General features: G+C 37.9%; 2 protein-coding genes across 3 annotated transcripts; one reads left to right on the top strand and one right to left on the bottom strand.

The window, feature by feature from the left end:
• Positions 1-5563: 5563 nt before the first annotated feature.
• On the bottom strand, positions 5564-16117 carry LOC116260419 (cycloeucalenol cycloisomerase). 2 transcript variants are annotated; one of them, XM_031638756.2, is made up of 8 exons: positions 15979-16117; positions 15752-15900; positions 15008-15091; positions 14243-14298; positions 13319-13429; positions 12271-12462; positions 10832-10929; positions 5564-6000 (listed from the first exon to the last, which is right to left on the bottom strand). In XM_031638756.2, exons 2-8 carry the CDS (start codon positions 15834-15836, stop codon positions 5826-5828), a joined length of 801 nt encoding a protein of 266 aa, XP_031494616.1. In that variant the 5' UTR covers positions 15837-15900; positions 15979-16117; the 3' UTR covers positions 5564-5825. The 2 variants fall into 2 exon arrangements, with proteins under 2 accessions (XP_031494616.1, XP_031494615.1); XM_031638755.2 differs by having other exon boundaries at positions 14243-14284; positions 15979-16111.
• LOC116260418 (pentatricopeptide repeat-containing protein At1g06710, mitochondrial-like) lies at positions 6008-10819 on the top strand. Its single transcript, XM_031638754.2, is given in 6 exon segments — positions 6008-7058; positions 7061-7463; positions 7465-8016; positions 8018-8802; positions 8805-9161; positions 9164-10819. Coding segments are annotated over 6 exon segments (2616 nt in total). The 5' UTR covers positions 6008-6703; the 3' UTR covers positions 9328-10819.
• Positions 16118-17855: the final 1738 nt, after the last annotated feature.

The following is a 17855-nucleotide window of genomic DNA, read 5'->3' as shown; positions in this document are numbered from 1 at the left end:
TCTTGTTACGGAAAAGATCCGAAGTTATATGTATTCTTCCTAAATTTGTCAAGGAAATAAAAACTCAGTTTGGTTTTATTGTCAAAAATATTCGCACTGATAATGCTCTTGAATTCAAATCTTCTGTTCTACTTCAGTTTTATGTCAATCATGGAACTCGGCCTTAATATACTTGTCCACACACATCCCAACAAAATGGTGTTGCCGAACGCAAACATCGACAACTCCTAAATGTGGCCCGTACCCTCACGCTGCATTCTCACATGCCTGCCTACTTTTGGGGGGATGCTATTCTTGCTGCATGTTACCTCATGAACAGATTACCCTCGTCAGCCATCCAAGTCTGTATTCCCATTCAACTTTTATATCCAAATCGACCACTATTTCATATACCTCCCAAAGTATTTGGATGCACTTGCTTTGCATACATCCTAGGCCCAAACAAAAACAAACTTGCTGCCCAAGCCATCAAATGTGTATTTATTGGATACTCTGCCAATAAAAGAGGATATAAGTGCTTTGATGCCCATACCAAGAAAGAGATTATCAGTGCAGATGTTACATTTTTTGAGTCTCATCTTTATTTTTCTCCTTCGAGTCCTCCTCTGTCTGAGATGCCTATACTTCTTCCTCTTCCCATTCCACCAGTGTCCCTTGAGTCCTTACCGCCATCTCAACCTATGTCACATGAACGTTTCTTTGATCTTCCATTGGTTTACACTCATCGTCTTGGTCCCTCTTCCAACCGCCTACCAGCGTCTTCTCAAGAGGTAAACTCCACTGATCAGACTGATTCAGGTTTAAATGATGAACACTATGCATATGATCTCCCTATTGCTATTTGTAAGAGAAAGCGACAATGCACACTACACCCGATTTCTAATTCTGTCTCTACTAACCATTTGAGTACAAGTTTGGTGCAGTTTGATCGAGCTCTGTCTAGTCAGATGATCTCTTCTTCTCACCATCAAGCCCTATTAGATTCACGGTGGCAGCATGCCATGCAGGAGGAAATGGATGCTCTTATCTCTCGAGAGACTTGGGAGTTGGTGGATCCACCAAGGCACTGTGATGTGGTTGGCTCCAAGTGGGTGTTCACCATCAAGTATCATTCTGATGGTTCAATTGAATGGTTTAAGGCACGTCTTGTCACTAAAGGATATACACAGACTTACGGTGTTAACTTCTTTGAGACCTTTTCACATGTGGCTCGATTGGGCTCTATTCGACTTATTATATCTCTTGTTGTCCAGCGACAATGGCCTTTATTTCAGCTGGACGTGAAAAATGCTTTTTAATATGGAGATCTTTTTGAAATTGTCTATATGAGGCTATTTATGGGCTTAAACAGTACTCGTGCATGGTTTCATAAGCTATCTGAGGTCTTATCTAAATATGGCTTTCGTCGGTCTCAATTTGATCACTCATTGTTTATCAAGTAAGGTACATATGGTATAGTGATATTAATTGTTTACGTTGATATTGTTCTCACTAGGGAAAGTGATCAAGAGATAGCTCAGACAAAGGAGTTTCTTCAGAAACACTTTGTCACGAAAGACCTTGGACAACTCCGTTATTTTCTTGGTATTGAGGTGGCCCGTAGTAGTAAAGGAGTTGTGGTATCTCAGAGAAAATATGCTTTGGATCTTCTGCAAGAAACAAGTTTATTGGGGGCTAAACCTGCAACTCTCCCCATGAACTCTCACATTCATATACATGATGATGAATCAGAGCTTTTTGACTCTAAATCTTACAGTTCTCTAATAGGAAAACTGCTATATTTGACTGTTACTCGCCCTAACATTAGCTTCGCTGTGAATAAACAAAGTCAATTCATGGAGAAACCTAAGAAAGTTCATTGGGACGCTGCTCTAATGGTTGTCAGATACCTGAAATCAGCCACAGGAAAGGGGTTATGGTTCAAAAAGGGAGAAGGTGTTAACATTGAAGCATATAGTGATGTTGATTATGCAGGATCTGTAGATGACAGAAAGTCTACTATAGGTTTTTGTGTCTTTGTGGGAGGTAATCTTATTTCTTGGAGGAGCAGGAAGCAAAATGTGATGGCTCGATTTAGTACTCAGTCGGAATATAGGGCTATGGCTCAAACTGCGGTTGAAATGTTATGGGTCAAATCATTACTTTTAGAGTTGAGTGTTTCAGTGAATCTCCCAATGTAGATGTATTGCGACAACAAGGCGGCTACCTATATTGCTAACAATCTTGTTTTTCATGAAAGGACAAAACATATTGAAGTGGATTGTTACTATGTTCGAGATTTAGTTCAAGAAGGAATTATTAGCACTATTCATGTCTCCTCTGAAGATCAGGCAACTGATATGTTCACCAAAACTCTTCCCATAGGCGATTTCCTGAAAGGTTGTAACAAGCTGAGCATGATTGATATCTATGCTCCAGCTTGAGGGGGAGTGTTAAAGAGTGTTTCTGCAATATTAGAAAGTTGAATAGTAGTTCTTTAAAATATTTTCTTATATTTAGTGGACTGATTTTGTAATTGTTATGTTGCCAGCCCTAATCTCTTTCAATATGAGATTAGGGTCACGTGAATAAGCAAGAAAGTGTTTCTCTCTCTCTCTCTCTCTCTCTCTCTCTCTTGTCCCCTTCTTCCTCCAATATTCAACAATTTGTTCTAAGTGCAATTCAGCTATAATTAACTTTTTAAAATTGAAGGCAATGTGAACTATGATGAATTCCTGATATGTCATTTAGAGTGGCCAATCAGTTGATCTCCTTTATGATGTGTAGAAACACGCAACAGAAGAAGAAACGAAGAAGCAACACAACATATACGTGGAAAACCTCAAGAAGAGGAAAAAAAACCACGGAGAAGCTCTAACCTAGGGGCAAAACCGCAACCCTAAGAGAGAGTCTATTATCACTCAATCAACTGATTACAATAATTGATCAGAAAATAAGAGAGAGAGGAAACCTGCCTAGGGCACCGAGTCATCCTCAGTTCCCGCACCCATGGGTACCGGGTCCATATCCGGACCCGGTTCCCTATTACGTGATATTCTAACATGATGCTCATTGCAAGTTTGATGCTTCTTGTTCTTTTGGTAAGCAGAATGCTGCTGAAGTTTTGAAAAGAATGAGGCAATTCCATTACACATAGGAAGGAGCTTAGCTCATTTCTTTTACATTCAGAACAAACATTGATGTTCAATTCTGGTAAAAGAACAACTCACACAAGTAGGATTAGCAACCGTTTGGTTGACATAACTTGAATATTGCAATTCTTATCTGATATCTCGAAGTTCCAACTTTAAGCTCATGATTTTAGGTTCTCTTCTCTTTCCTTTGGATCTTAAAACACTTATAGGTTGCACACATGATCCAAGTAGTAAATATTCCTGGTTTTGGTAGGATGTTTACAATTGAGAATTGTGACTGGTTACTGATGCTGGTCTGTTTATTGCTGTCTAGACATGGACCTGGAACCAGTCCCGCCTAAGTCAGGTCTGATGGACCCTGGTCCTTGTACCCACTACACCTCATAGTGGTACTTGGATCCTGCTTTACCTAGAAACACAAAATTAGTTTCTATACTTTTTTATTATTCAAAAAATAATCAATCAATATAATGGAAAATTTTCCAAAGTAAGAATATGTCAACCAAGAACCAAGTTTTCTCTTCAACAAAGTAAACACAAGTACTATGAAAGTAGGGTTATCAAACAGGAAAACCCAAGAAAAAGCAATTTTATTTAAAACTGCATCAAAGAATTTTCTTCATCAGATTCATTGCATAAAATGGTTTTATTTTCAACCTTGACCGACTGAGTGATCCTGGGCCCATTTGGCAAGTGGAACAGTTTGTAACTGCTCCGTAGACCATTTTTTAAGGTGTTCCATGAATCTGCCCCAATATTTAGGTCATAACATGAAACAATTATGTACTGTTCCGTTTGCCAAGCAATGGCCAGGCTCTACTTGATTTTCAGTAAGAAACACCTCCCATTAATTTGCAAGGACATCAAAAGGTTTTTAAAGTATGAACGGCACCTAATATGAGTACTTAAAAGCAGTAACTTTAGTGTTTAGCCATCCCAAATGGTTCATAAATGGACGTGCAAAGTAGTGCTATACGATCTAAAATTTTCAAATGATTGAGATCAAAGACTTACTATCAATGCACAAATAAGGTGTCAAATAGTGAGGCTACTTTTGTTAAACGGAGGATCTCAGGTTGATCTGAGATCCGACCCAGCCCATCGAACTTCAGATCGGAGGATTTTGAGGGAAATTCAAGTTATCTGCCTTGAGGAGCACAACACAAACGGTGGGCTGGATGCATTATGCAGTGCCTCCCCAGTTCCAGGGTCTTACTTGCAAGTTGAAACATTTGAAGATCTCACTTTCTGGTACCAACACAACTCTAGACCTTGAGAACAAGAGGAAGGGAAGGTGGCTTCGGCTCCTGGTCCGGTGGTGAGATTAATCCTCTTATTCACGCAAATCCATGTTTTCTATTGCCTGTGGGTCACAAGAAACAAGAATCTAAGATAGGAGGAGATCTCACATCCATGGGAAAAGAAACTCAATCAAATCAAGATCAAACTGTACAGTTAGCCTTGAAGTTAAGAACTAAGAGTGCTAACACTAACATCTAATCCCTGTTTGGACAAAGTTCCATTGTAAATGGACCAACCTCATGGGTTCGAGCTAGGTGGACTAGTCAAATATGTTCTAGATTTTGGACTCAGTTTGGGCGTAAGTTGGGCTCTGATGCCTACAAGGTACACCTTGTTTTACTTGTCAAATCTGAAAAAAGAAGGGAAAATCTGCTTATATTCTGCTTTACTTGGGTGATTCCAATTCGGGTTAAGGTAAAACTGAAGGTAAATATTGACAAGAAATAGCAATGTACGCACAACACCATTTCAACAATATTTTGTCGCATTTTCTTTCTGTCTCTCCATTCTAGTCATTTGTATGTGGAGACGAAGCACCATTATCAATTTTATTCACTCTTAAGGATTTGGCCGCTTTGCACCATCTCCCCTCCATCAATTTGTAAAAATTTTATTTCTCAATCGAGCAAAATTAATCTTCCACCTTAGCCTTCAAAACTTTGAAGGCTAATGAAAAGCTGTTTAGGAAGCAAATCCTGCTCACCATTATTTGACAATTACCCTATCTTGGACTCTTTTTTGGTCTTCAAAGTTATTTTCTTGCTCCTGAATTTGATTAAAAACATGTGAAATGTACACGATGTGAAATGTACACGAGACCAGATCAAATTTTCTGGATGGAATTCCAATAATATCAATGCTTAGAGTTGAAATCCATAGGAAAACATGTAGAAGTTTATGTTATTTAATCATATTAATATCCAGAAAACCTTCATTTTAGTCAAATATGGCAAGAAGAAACAAAAATTTCTAGTAACTTTGGAGGCAGATATCACTACTGGCATGAGGCAGTGTCCAGGCGGTAATGATTGTATCTTGTTTCTGAACTTGTGACTCACCTTTTCTAAGTAATGGGAAAAAGGATAAAAACATGCTACTGAAAAACTCGAGTGAAACAAAGATGGATGTCGAGAACAAATGAAAATTCAGGTTGAATAAATAAAGTTAATAGTTTTCTCATCAGTATTTGATTCGCATTGTCACCTCCCAACTTTTAAAAGAGGTACCCCGCTAATTTACAACAGTTAAGGGTGAATTTCAGAAACAAACAGAGACTGAGTTGCCTCTATAAAAAAATAAGACAAGGGAAGCCTACAGGCTAATGAAAATGCAAATAGCCAACAAAGTTGACCGTAAACTTCAACAGCAAAACTGCAGCTCCTGTAACTTTCATGGAAACCACGGAAGACCTTTTGGTAAGCCTTGATCTTTGTCTTGAACTGGAATTATAGGCCCAAGAAAGAGGCGCCACATGTCCAATATTATTGTTACAAGCATTGCTGCTGCCAATGCATCAATAGCTGCTCTAGACAGGCTCCAGGAGTCATTTGGTTTCTCATCTAGTCTGTCAAAATAAAAAAAGGTCTTAAGTTCAGGTAGTAATTGATTGTAATGAAGACGGCAAAACTTGTGCTTAAAGACCAGGCTTCCGAAAAAGTTCCTCATTTTCTAAGTTAATGGAATGTTCTTTCTCAAAATTTTTCCACTACTGCTAAAATCAGGAGGATCCCCAAATTTCTGTATCCATGACAGCAGTACAGTGCCTCTTTGGTTCTTGGAGCAAAAGAAACTAGTCCCTGAATTTTAGTATAATATAAAGCACCAATCAGATTGAGTGAAGTGTGCGTCTGGTTTTTGGTGCAGAATGTTTTACTAGGAATGACAAAACTGTTCCGATACATCCTTTAATATATTAACTGTAGAGCACCATCTAGGCAGCAGTATAGTGCTGGTCATGTTTTTGGTGCTAAGCACTTAACAACAACAGTTAATGATTTTGAATACAAGATGATAAAGCCACTGTATAGCATCCAGGAGTTGTATATTCACCAACCATGCAAAACTAAGCTGCTCTCAAGTAAAGAAAGAAAAAGCAAAAGACAGAAACCAAGAAACAATTTTCAATAACTCCAGCAGAATGCTAGACTAGTTGATGCTTAAGTTCATCAGATGTGTTTCTTAAATTGATCACATTACATCAGGAAAAGATTAGAATAAATCACATCAGTCTTAGATGGTTTAGAAGTTGGCATTATATCTCATGCCTCATGCCAGTAGTGATATCTGCCTCCAAAGTAACTAGAAATTTTTGTTTCTTCTTGCCATATTTGACTAAAATGAAGGTTTTCTGGACATTACCGGAGCCTTGCGTAAAGTTTTTTATTTGGGCTGGGAGGCAAATCGGCTACCGTCATAGCAGTTTGGCATATAATGCGCTTTTAGATATTTCGATGAATGCTAAAAGAACTAAGATACTGGAGTGTTTCCTATTGGAATTTAGGGATGGAGATGATGAAATTCTCGGTAAGCTTCTCAATATATTGATTACGAAGTGTTGTCGAAATGGAATGTAGAACCAGGCTCTAGAAGAGATTGGGAGGTTTAAGGACTTTGGTTATAGGCCACAAAGACTACTTACATTGCGCTGATTCACGTCCTTCTCATGGCAGAACGCATGGATTTAGCTTTGGCTGTGTATAACGAGATGACAGCTTCAGCTTTTGAAGTGGATCGTTTCACGCTTGGTTGCTTTGTGCGTTCATTGTGCAAAAAAGGTAGATGGAAGGACACACTCAGATTAATTGATAAGGAAGAAATTGTACCTGATGCTGTTTTGTATACGAAAATGATTCGGGGGTTGTGTGAAGCATCTATGATGGATGAAGCAGTAGCTTTCTTGCATCTCATGCGTTCAAGTTCCTGTTTTCCTAATTCAGTTACTTATGGGACGATTATAATCGGGCTTTTGAAATCTAGGCAGTCGGGTAGATGTAAGAAAATTTTTAATCAAATTATCTCTGAAGGTTGTTAGTGTTTTTAACTGCTCTATGCACGCAGTTTGCAAATCAGGCGAGTATGCATATGCATACAAGATGCTAAAGAAAATGTCTGGTGCGGGTCACCACCCTGGATATGTGGCATACAATATCTTGGTCGGTGGAATATGTGATAAAGAGGATCTTCCAGGTGCTGAAGATATGCAATTGGCTGAAGCTATATATGCCGAAATGCTTGATGCTGGATATGTACTGAATAAGATAAACGTGGAACACATTGCTCGGTGTCTTTGTGGTCATGGAAAACCTGACAGGGCATACAGAATCATAGGGGAAATGATGTGCAGAGGGTTCATGCCAGAAACAAGTACCTACAACAAAGTGATTGAATTGCTCTGTCAGTCCAAGAAGGTTGAGAGAGCGTTGCATCTGTTTGAAGAAATGAAGAAAAACAACATTGTTCCTAATGTTTTTACTTATACAATCCTGATTGACAATTTTTGCAAGGTTGGACTTCTTCAACAGGCTAGGAAATGGTGAAATGAGATGGTAAGCAACGGCTCTCATCCAAATGTTGTCACTTATAACACTGATACATGCTTATCTTAAAGCAAGACAGGTCTTTGAGGCAAACAAACTTTTTGAAGTGATGCTGGCTGAAGGTTGCACTCCAAATATAGTCACATATACTGATCTTATTGATGGACATTGCAAGGCTGGGAATGTTGACAAGGCTTGCCAGATATATGCTAGGATGCGAGGAAGTGGGAGCATTCATGATATTGAAATGTATTTTGAACCAGGTGCCGCTGACACAGATATGAAGCCAAATGTAGTGACTTATGGTGCTTTAATTGATGGTTTGTGTAAAGCCCACAAGGTGGTTGAGGCTAAAGACCTCTTGGAAGCCATGTCAAGAGATGGCTGTGAACCTAATCATGTTGTTTACGATGCACTCATTGATGGGTTCAGCAAGCTTGGGAAGTTGGATGAGGCACAAAGGGTTTTCCAACTGATGGCTGCACGTGGGTACAGTCCCAATGTGTTCACATACAGCTCCTTAATGGACAGATTATTCAAGGATAAAAGGCTTGATCTTGCATTAAAGGTCTTATCTAAGATGTTAGAGAATGGGTGTGCCCCTAATGTCATAACATACACTGAAATGATTGATGGTCTCTGCAAAATAGGAAAAACAGATGAAGCTCATAAACTTCTATTGATGATGAAGGAAAAGGGATGCCATCCAAATGTTGTGACTTATACTGCAATCATAGATGGATATGGAAAGGTTGGTAAGATTTATGTTTGTCTTGATCTGTTGGAACAAATGACCAAGAAAGTTTGTGCTCCAAATCTGGTCACGTATAGGTACTGATAAACCATTGCTGTGCTGCTGGACTTTTAGATGAAGCACGTAATTTTCTAGATGAGATGGAACAGATATACTGGCCAGAGCATTCAATAGGGTACGGTGAAGTAATTCAAGGGTTCAGTAAAGAATTTATAGCTTCCCTTGGCCCCTTAGATGAGATTACAAGATACAGCTCTGTACCAATTCTACCTGCTTATGGTGTTCTTCTTGATGCCCTCTGTAAAGGTGGTAGGTTGGAGGTGGCTCTTGAATTGCATAAGGAGGTACTGCAGTCCTCCCCTGTGCATTCATCTTTTTATAGGAAAACATACTCCTCCTTAATTTAGGCCCTATGTTTGGCATCTAAAGTCGAGAAAATTTTGAGTTGTATAGTGATATGATAAGCCGAGGCTGCATTCCAGAATTGACAGTCTTAGTTCACCTCATTAAGGGGCTCTGCCTAATGAACAAGTGGAGTGAGGCACTTCAGCTGGCAAGCAGCATATGCAGCATCGTAAATATTTCAAACTTTGTTGAATAAATGATTCTCCCAATCCTCATAACACCAGCTGAAAGTTACCTTTAATGAACTTGTATAACACGCATGAACACACATGCAATATCAAGTTGACCTCACTTTGGTCAACGTATACACACACACACACACATGCACACGTCTCACCACTTACTGTTCTTTTGCAAAAGATGGATTTTACCATGGCCCTTTCAAGAAACTAAGTGGTGGGCATAATGGATATCATTCTAGTTGGCATAAGTGAGACACCACGTAGGCCAGGGACAAGAACCAGATCACCTTAACTAAATTATCAATATTTTTTCTGTGCAATGTAACTGGTAGGTATGATCTTAAGAGCATAACCACAGAAAACACTTTTTTTTTTTTTACGAAACACGTTCAAAACATTGAAAACAAGCCAGCTGAAAAAGGTACAAAAAGCGTCTTTTTGAAAAAATGCTAAAATGAAAAAACACTTCTTTTTTGCATTTTTTTGTTTTTTGGGGTTTTTTTTCACGTTTTCACTTTTTTCATGTTTTTTACATTTTAATTACCAGATTGTTATTTTCACATTTATGTTTAGGATCTTTTCTTATTAATTCCTGAGATTTTTAACGCTGCCATGTTATACCCAAAAAAAACTTAGTGATTTAAAACCTGAAAATGATATTTGTTGCTATGCTTAAGTGTGATTTTAATATAAACATATATTAGTTCAATCATTTTTAGGTTTTAGATGTGCTTTTCTAATCATAGAAAGATTAGTGGCTTTTAGACGGCTAAAATTTTGGTATTAGAAAAATCAACATTTTCTTGAAAATAACTTGAATTAGAACATGTTTTACACTAAATTAGTAATCATAAACATGTTAAATGCTTATCTTTTTCTGAAATATTTTGTCACATAAATTTAAGTGGTCTGTTTTTGTCTCTGACCTAGGTGGTTTGGGTTATACAGGTTCCTCTGTCTCTGTCTAAATTTAGTGCTGCCCACCGTATGTCCACTTTTTTCCTTTATAAAAGTTGAACCACATTCATGGCCCTTTACAGATAAAGAGCGAGTGGTGGGAAACATATACTTCTAAATGTTTTCCTGTCTTATTATGGACTCCAACTCTAAGAATTGATATTATTGGAATTTTATCCAGAAAATTTGATCTGGTCTCGTGTACATTTCACATGTTTTTAATCAAATTCAGGAGCAAGAAAATAACTTTGAAGACCAAAAAGTAGTCCAAGATAGGGTAATTGCAAAATAATGGTGAGCAGGATTTGCTTCCTAAACAGCTTTTCATACTTTTTATGTATTCTTCATTCTAAAGATGCAGCAAATCTCAAATGATGTGATAAATGTGTGTGTGTGTGCATCTGTTGCATCTGTGCTATTTTGTAAGTTATGCATTTTAAACTGAAATTTAGAAGCATATATTGTCTTGCAAAAGAAAAGAACAAAACTCTATTTGTAAAAGAAATTATAAATGATGTAGAATCTCAAAGCTTCACAATATTTTTTCTGTCAGTATCTTACCTTATGAACATGGGGAAGCTAACTATAAAGTAAATTGCATAGAACAATGATCCCACTCTGTACATTGCTGAGCGATCTACAAACTCATAGTACGGGAACTGCAGATCATTCAACATAAATGTGAGAATGGCACATAAAACTTTCTCTGGAAAAGGATTGAGGATAAAACACAGTAAGCAAGTTCATTGCCTCAACCTAATTTCAGATCAAAAACAGGCAGAAGAGAAAAATTTTAGTGCAGAATCCACTTTTACGTTGGGTACCCGTGATTTATCAAAATGTTTCTGAACTTCCAAGTATAAAACATGTGTTATACTAGTGGCTAAACAGACACAAATAAGGAACCAAAAATGACATAGGAACATGTGTTCAGCATAACCTTGGAGTTGGGTTGCTATCATTTAATTTTGATTAGATGGATGTACAATAAGAAAGCAACCAGTCACAAACTGAAAAATTAGCAGCAGCAGCGGCAAAATAGTACTAGTAGTAGTAATAGTCAACGAGTCATATATAGTAATGCTTGCAAAAGCACTAGCAGCAGCAGCAGAAAAACAAGAAAAAAACCTTGAGAGATCTTCAATGTCCATTGGTCACTTTGAATTTTGAAACATAGATCAGAATAAGATTTTGATACTTTTCTACCTAATTCCTACTTGATGAGGTAAGTGGAGCAATGTTGACTCATTGGTCACCTGTGCCAGCTGCCCTCCTCACTGTAATAAGTACGGTTTAGTAAAGTTTTTCTTAAAAAGATTGGTGTACGTTGAAAATTTACCAATATCAGGCAGTGAAATGCCACCATTTACATTCTTCATAAGTGGAGGCACCAACCTACTGCTACAGGCCATCCTTGTTACCAGAAGCACATACTTTGTTTGTGGAGATTTTCATGGCCAGGCTTATCCTACGTTAACTTAACTGTGGCAGATGTTAATGTTATTTTTTTCTTGCCTGTGCTACTTTTTCCCCATCACTTTGACACATCTTGCTTCATGTCCATCTCCAGTTAAACCTGAAAGGAACAATATAACGAACAAACAGTGCTGGTGGCCTACTGATGACACATGTTTACTCTTAATCCACTGCTTTACCTAGAAACAGAAAATTAGTTTCTGTACTTTTTTATTATTCAAAAAATAATCAATCAATATAATGGAAAAATTTTCCAAAGATTATGTCAACCAAGTTTTCAGTTTCTACTTTTCTCTTCAACAAAGTAAACACAAGTACTATGAAAAGTAGGGTTCTCAAACAGGAAAACCCAAGAAAAAGCAATTTTATTTAAAACTGCATCAAAGAATTTTCTTCATCAGATTCATTGCATAAAATGGTTTTATTTTCAACCTTTATGAGTGAGAAATTTGTCGTTGAGCATGTAATCATGACTAATATATCAACAAGAATATCAAAGTCAAGGATCAGTTTTCTTAACATACATTGGCAATAGCCAAGGTCTCTAAGAAGGCTATGAAATAGGAGAGGAGTAAAATCCACACTGCTTGAATAATTAACTGATTCAGCTTCGACAAATTTGAGATAGAATGACGTAGCCGCCTTAGAGTCATATTAGACGTGACATGGTAAAATAAGAAACAGACATGTGTAAGAAAAAATGTTGTGTGCGGCACCTGCATGGAGTAAAAATTTTAAAATGTCAGTTAAAAAGAAAAAAAAAAAACAATTAATGACAAATGAAAGTTAAAAAAAGAAAAATCATCCTAGAATGTTAATTATGGTGCTGTAAAGGAAGCAACTCAAGATTAAAGGATAACCTGATCAAGGTGAATATGTAGTCACCAGTTCAAATGGCTTCAGTCTTTACAACAGAGTACCAGATAGACCTTGTTATGAGTACGTATATTTTATATTTCAAATTTCAGGACATATATTTCATATTTCAAATCTTCAACTTTCCTAATGGTTACAAGCATGGTTCATCTGCTAAGGCATGTCTGTTCAAACCTCCAGATCCAAGTACCACTATGAGGTGTAGTGGGTACAAGGACCAGGGTCCATCAGACCTGACTTAGGCAGGACTGGTTCCAGGTCCACGTCTAGACAGCAATAAACAGACCAGCATCAGTAACCAGTCACAATTCTCAATTGTAAACATCCTACCAGAACCAAGAATATTTACTACTTGGATCATGTGTGCAACCTATAAGTGGTTTATGATCCAAAGGAAATAGAAGAGAACCTAAAATCATGAGCTTAAAGTTGGAACTTCGAGATATCAGATAAGAACTGCAATATTCAAGTTATGTCAACCAAAACGGTTGCTAATCCTACTTATGTGAGTTGTTCTTTTTCCAGAATTGAACATTAATGCTTGTTCTAAATGTAAAAGAAATGAGCTAAGCTCCTTCCTATGTGTAATGGAATTGCCTCATTCTTTTCAAAACCCTTAAATGCAATAAGAAAATGAAAGCAGTAGAGTGGAAAAGCAACTGTTTTGTCCTCTTTAGAGTAATTCTTTATACTTACATTATTCATCTTCCAAGATGGAAAAGTATAGGATGCTCCAAGAACGGTGAAGAAATAGTGAGTCCAGAAATAATTGCCAACATAACTAAATATTGAAATCCACAAACTGGCCTGCCACAGAGTTATAGTACAAAAATTAGGTGGTTAAGACAGAGTGACAATTACAAAAATCTGGGTGCTCAAATTGTCGTGGACCAAATCAATATGTTGGCTTCAGCAGCATTCTGCTTACCAAAAGAACAAGAAGCATCAAACATGCAATGAGCATCACAAAGGAGAACAACTGATTGGCCACTCTAAATGACATATCAGGAATTCATCATAGTTCATATTGCCTTCAATTTTAAAAAGTTAATTATAGCTGAATTGCACTTAGAACAAATATATAGACATATGATTAGCAGCATTCACATACACATGTTATTATTTAGTCAGTATCCATCACCCAGAACAAGGACAACTTTTGCAATAATATTTTCCAGAAACTAAGTATTCATGTTAGAAATAAGCCAAATCATACATTGTAAATAATGAAGAATTTGTTTCAATAGCCTTAGGTTTTCTGTCTCATTCATTTAATCAAGAAAAGAACCTTCACAAAAAGGACAGAGCAACTGAGAAAGGTCTTTTCTTAATATCATTACCTACGACAATCCTATATGCAAAACAGATCATGCTGGGGCTATCTTCATTGTCTCTTGTGTTTTCATGTTATGTCAAGCATAGAGGCATTGCCAAAAAGTGAATCTTCATCACTCGTTAAATTTTTGAAGTGTAAATTTGTCCAAGAATTTCTGTCAATCTCGTAAACTAAATGACTATCATTGATAGGATAAAAATAGTTTCAAATTCCTACAAGACATCATCTACGTACAGATTGTTACATCATCAGGTTCTAAGAGTTTAGCAGGATAAGACACTGACCTTTACCCAGTAACGGTCTTTCCAATGTTTGCCACCATCTTCCTGAAAGAAGCATCCTGAAGTCAATTTTTTGGAGCCATGAATAACTACTTAAAAGCTCAAACTCAAAGTGCAGAACTTCAAGAAGTGCTTGAATCTAATAACTAATATTTTTTGCTGAAAGGTGTAGATACTACTTTTGGTTGTTCCCACTAGGAAGCCATCAAGTAGTCAATAGTGGCCCACACCTCTCATTTTGTGAAGAGTCAGTACCCACCTAGAACTTCTTTTGGTGAATATGCATGTTCTCAATTGCTCTGGATACTACATTTTCAAAGAAAGTCGGTGATTTCCCAAATGAGTCTAAGATATTCTTCAAGACACCAAAGATTTAGAACAGAAAAAATGTTAGATTTGACTATATCTGCTTGATTGCATTGTTAATTAGCAACTACAGTTATCAATCCCTGAGGAAACACATTTAATTCTTGGGACCTACTTGAGGCACATGGAATCGCAATGCTTATTACTGCTTATTACTGAACACAAAAGGTTAGATTAAATTGAGCTAGCAGATAACGATTCAGTGACAAAGACACTGAAGAGCTCACCACGTCCACATGACGTTGTCATTGAAGCCTCATGTTTTGTTGCACACTCTCATGAGAGCAGCTTTTATTGCCATTAATACCCCAAAAAAGAAATATGATGAATCGTGATCCTGTGTGCGAAACCCAACAGAAAACAGAAATACCAACTATAAAGAAGAGGTGATCAGAGAGGAACCTTCCCAACTAGAATCGTCGGTATCATAAAAGAAGGAACAGCAGAAACCAATGACAGAAGCAGGTACTCCAGTTCTGAGAAGCTCTGCAAATCAAGAGACCAAATAAGAAACTTTAACTTCTGGGCTTCAAAAGACGCTGAAAATACACATAATTTCGTTTTTTTTTTTCTTTCTTTCTTTTTGGTACATGAAGTTTTTGACACGGATGCTTATGGGAGGATTCCCACATATGCAGGTCCATCATCACAACATCCAATTCAGAAAAGGCATGCCACTACGCGATGTCAACTTAGCTCTATGATAGAAAGAGAGAGAGAGAGAGAGAGAGAGAATGAAACCTTCTTCAATTTACTAATAGTACAGCATCCAAATTCCAGCGGCGACTAATCCGCACTTTCAGACAGGAAACAGAGAAGATTGAAAAAAAAAAATCCGGCATTACAATGCCAACCACCGTAAACAGCATTGTTGGTGTTCCATCCCACACTACTCCATCACTAACCATAAGACCAAAAATCCACCAGAACATCCAAGAACAGCGACACCACAAACAAGTCACTCCGGAGAACACCCATACAACAAGCAACCCATCCGTCACGACACCCACGACAACGAAGCCTCTCAAGCCAAAACCACGCAAAAATCGAAAAAAGAAGCAACAAAAAGGAAAGGAAAACGGCCAGCAATTTCAAATTAAAAAAACAAACTTCAAAGAAAACGGTTGGACGGGAGATCCGAGGCACCTCGTAGAGTCTGTAAGGAACGACGATGCCAAGGCAGAGAGTGAGCCAGAAGGGAGTATAGAAAAGGAAGAACAGCTCCCCCCATCTCTTGCTCGGTGTCGGAGCAAGCCACAGACTGCTGCCGCTGCGGTACTCCTCCTCCGCAGCACCTGCACATTGAAAACACAGAGCACCATTAACGCAAAAACAGACGCCAGCAACAACGGGATCTAGAGGCCGCCACTCACCCATTTCTCGACTCCTCTTCCTTCCTTGTCGCTGCTCCCCACTAATTCGATCCTGTGGAGGACCAGCAGCAGCAGTGTTCGTCGTCATATATTGCCAATCGACTGGAGCGAGCGGGAGAAAGCGACGGGTGCGTTCATCGCGTTGTAACGGACGCATATTTTCCTGGAGCCTTTTATTTTTCTTTGCCAGAAACCTACGTCCAGCTCCCAGACTTTTAGCCATAATCCCATTATCAGACTTTATATTCCAATTAGGGTCCTGCCACTTTTCTTGTTGACTGCCAACTGAGACTCTCAATTTACCTAGGCTAGGCGCATGACATTATTTTCATGTATGGCCAACCGCGAATATTCTTGTAGGTTGAAATTATAATATAGTTATTAAAAAATTATATAAGGTACCCATATCCCATAATAGTTACCAATTATGTGTGATGCAGGATGTCCCTTACAATCAATGCACTCTCATAAGTGTATATTTTTTTTAACATTTGATATAATCATAAAATACATTTAAAAATATATGTTATGTCTTCTTCGACTACGTGCTCTAATAACACAATGTTGGTAGGCCAAAAGAGATTGATAGATGACATCAAGGTTTACATATTCGTTATTCTTTAAACTAGTGTTAAGCCAGATTTTTTTTGTTGAAGAGTATTTGAGTCGCCGGCTTAAGTTTGGTGTAGGTACCACATGTGGCATTGGATATAAGTCCCTACAAAATTTTGCATAGGCTCACATGTAGGTTCGCTATTGTCTTAAATTTGTTGTCTTTTGAAAAGAAACAAGAGGTTTTATTCATCACCAGCAGGGCCAGAGTTGACAGAGGCCTAAGCTCCTCCTAAGAAAATAAATAAAAATATACATGTAAATTTTAAAAATTTTCATTTATCATATTCAATTTTTTTAAAAATTATATTTTGGCCCTTGTTTAAAATTGAAAACTGTAATTTGACCCTCTTCATAAAACATTTCCTACTCTACCCTTGTATAGGTTAGCTGGACATAGGTGTCGCTTCATCGCAATGAAAGTTTTTATGGATTGTCACTTGGTTTTGCTACTTAACTTAAATTTGTTATCTTTTTCACTAGTGATTAGGGGAAGCCAAGAGCTTTTTGAAATTAAGTTCTGAAGTTTGGGTCGTAATGAATTTTTTGCTTTTCAAAAACTGGCAACTGGCAAGACCGTGAACGCCAGACGCCTTTCCTTTTGTCAGCGTATAGATTTATCTCCGCCCAAGGCCCTTTATTCCTTTCCTCCGCTAAAGTGGGATCGGGTGTGAAGATCCAAACCCGTAATCTGCTCCCGGCTCCGTTTGGTGGATGGCGTGCACTTTGCAGTGCTGGACGCTGCTGTGCAGCCGGACTGGAGCACCTATCTATCCGGACTACGTGATGAGTGCTTTGGATCTCAGGTGTAGACAAAACTGGTACAATATGGATTTGGATCCAAAGTGCTGGTTCAGGAACCCCAACTGCCCACTCTACTTCACATTCTTCCCAAACCATGCAGAGGGGTTTTTTCCTCATTTTCATTCACATTTTTTGACACCATATTACGTAGAAAGGTGTTTCAATTAATCTGAAAGAGTGTTTTGGAAAATTTCCATCCCATAACATGTGGGTCCCATATTATATAACCTGCGCGAGGCAATTATAAAAGGGAAAAGTATTAGACCATCTCTGGGAAATATGATTAAAAATCCGTGCTCTTAAGGAAATTTTCAGTCAGTTTGGCGATTTTGGCATGTACGAGTTTGAATGGGCCTGGGGTTCACGTGAGACCATGTGCATTAATTTCAACTTTTTAACCATTTAGAATTCACAATCATGAAAAAACCATGCCCCGTTTAACCCACCGGGCTGTTCAATGG

The sequence above is a fragment of the Nymphaea colorata genome, chromosome 9 (assembly GCF_008831285.2).
Source record: "Nymphaea colorata isolate Beijing-Zhang1983 chromosome 9, ASM883128v2, whole genome shotgun sequence".
Classification (NCBI taxonomy): domain Eukaryota; kingdom Viridiplantae; phylum Streptophyta; class Magnoliopsida; order Nymphaeales; family Nymphaeaceae; genus Nymphaea; species Nymphaea colorata.
The sequence above is the reverse complement of the archived record's forward strand: the minus strand, read 5'-3'. Positions and strand labels throughout refer to the sequence as shown.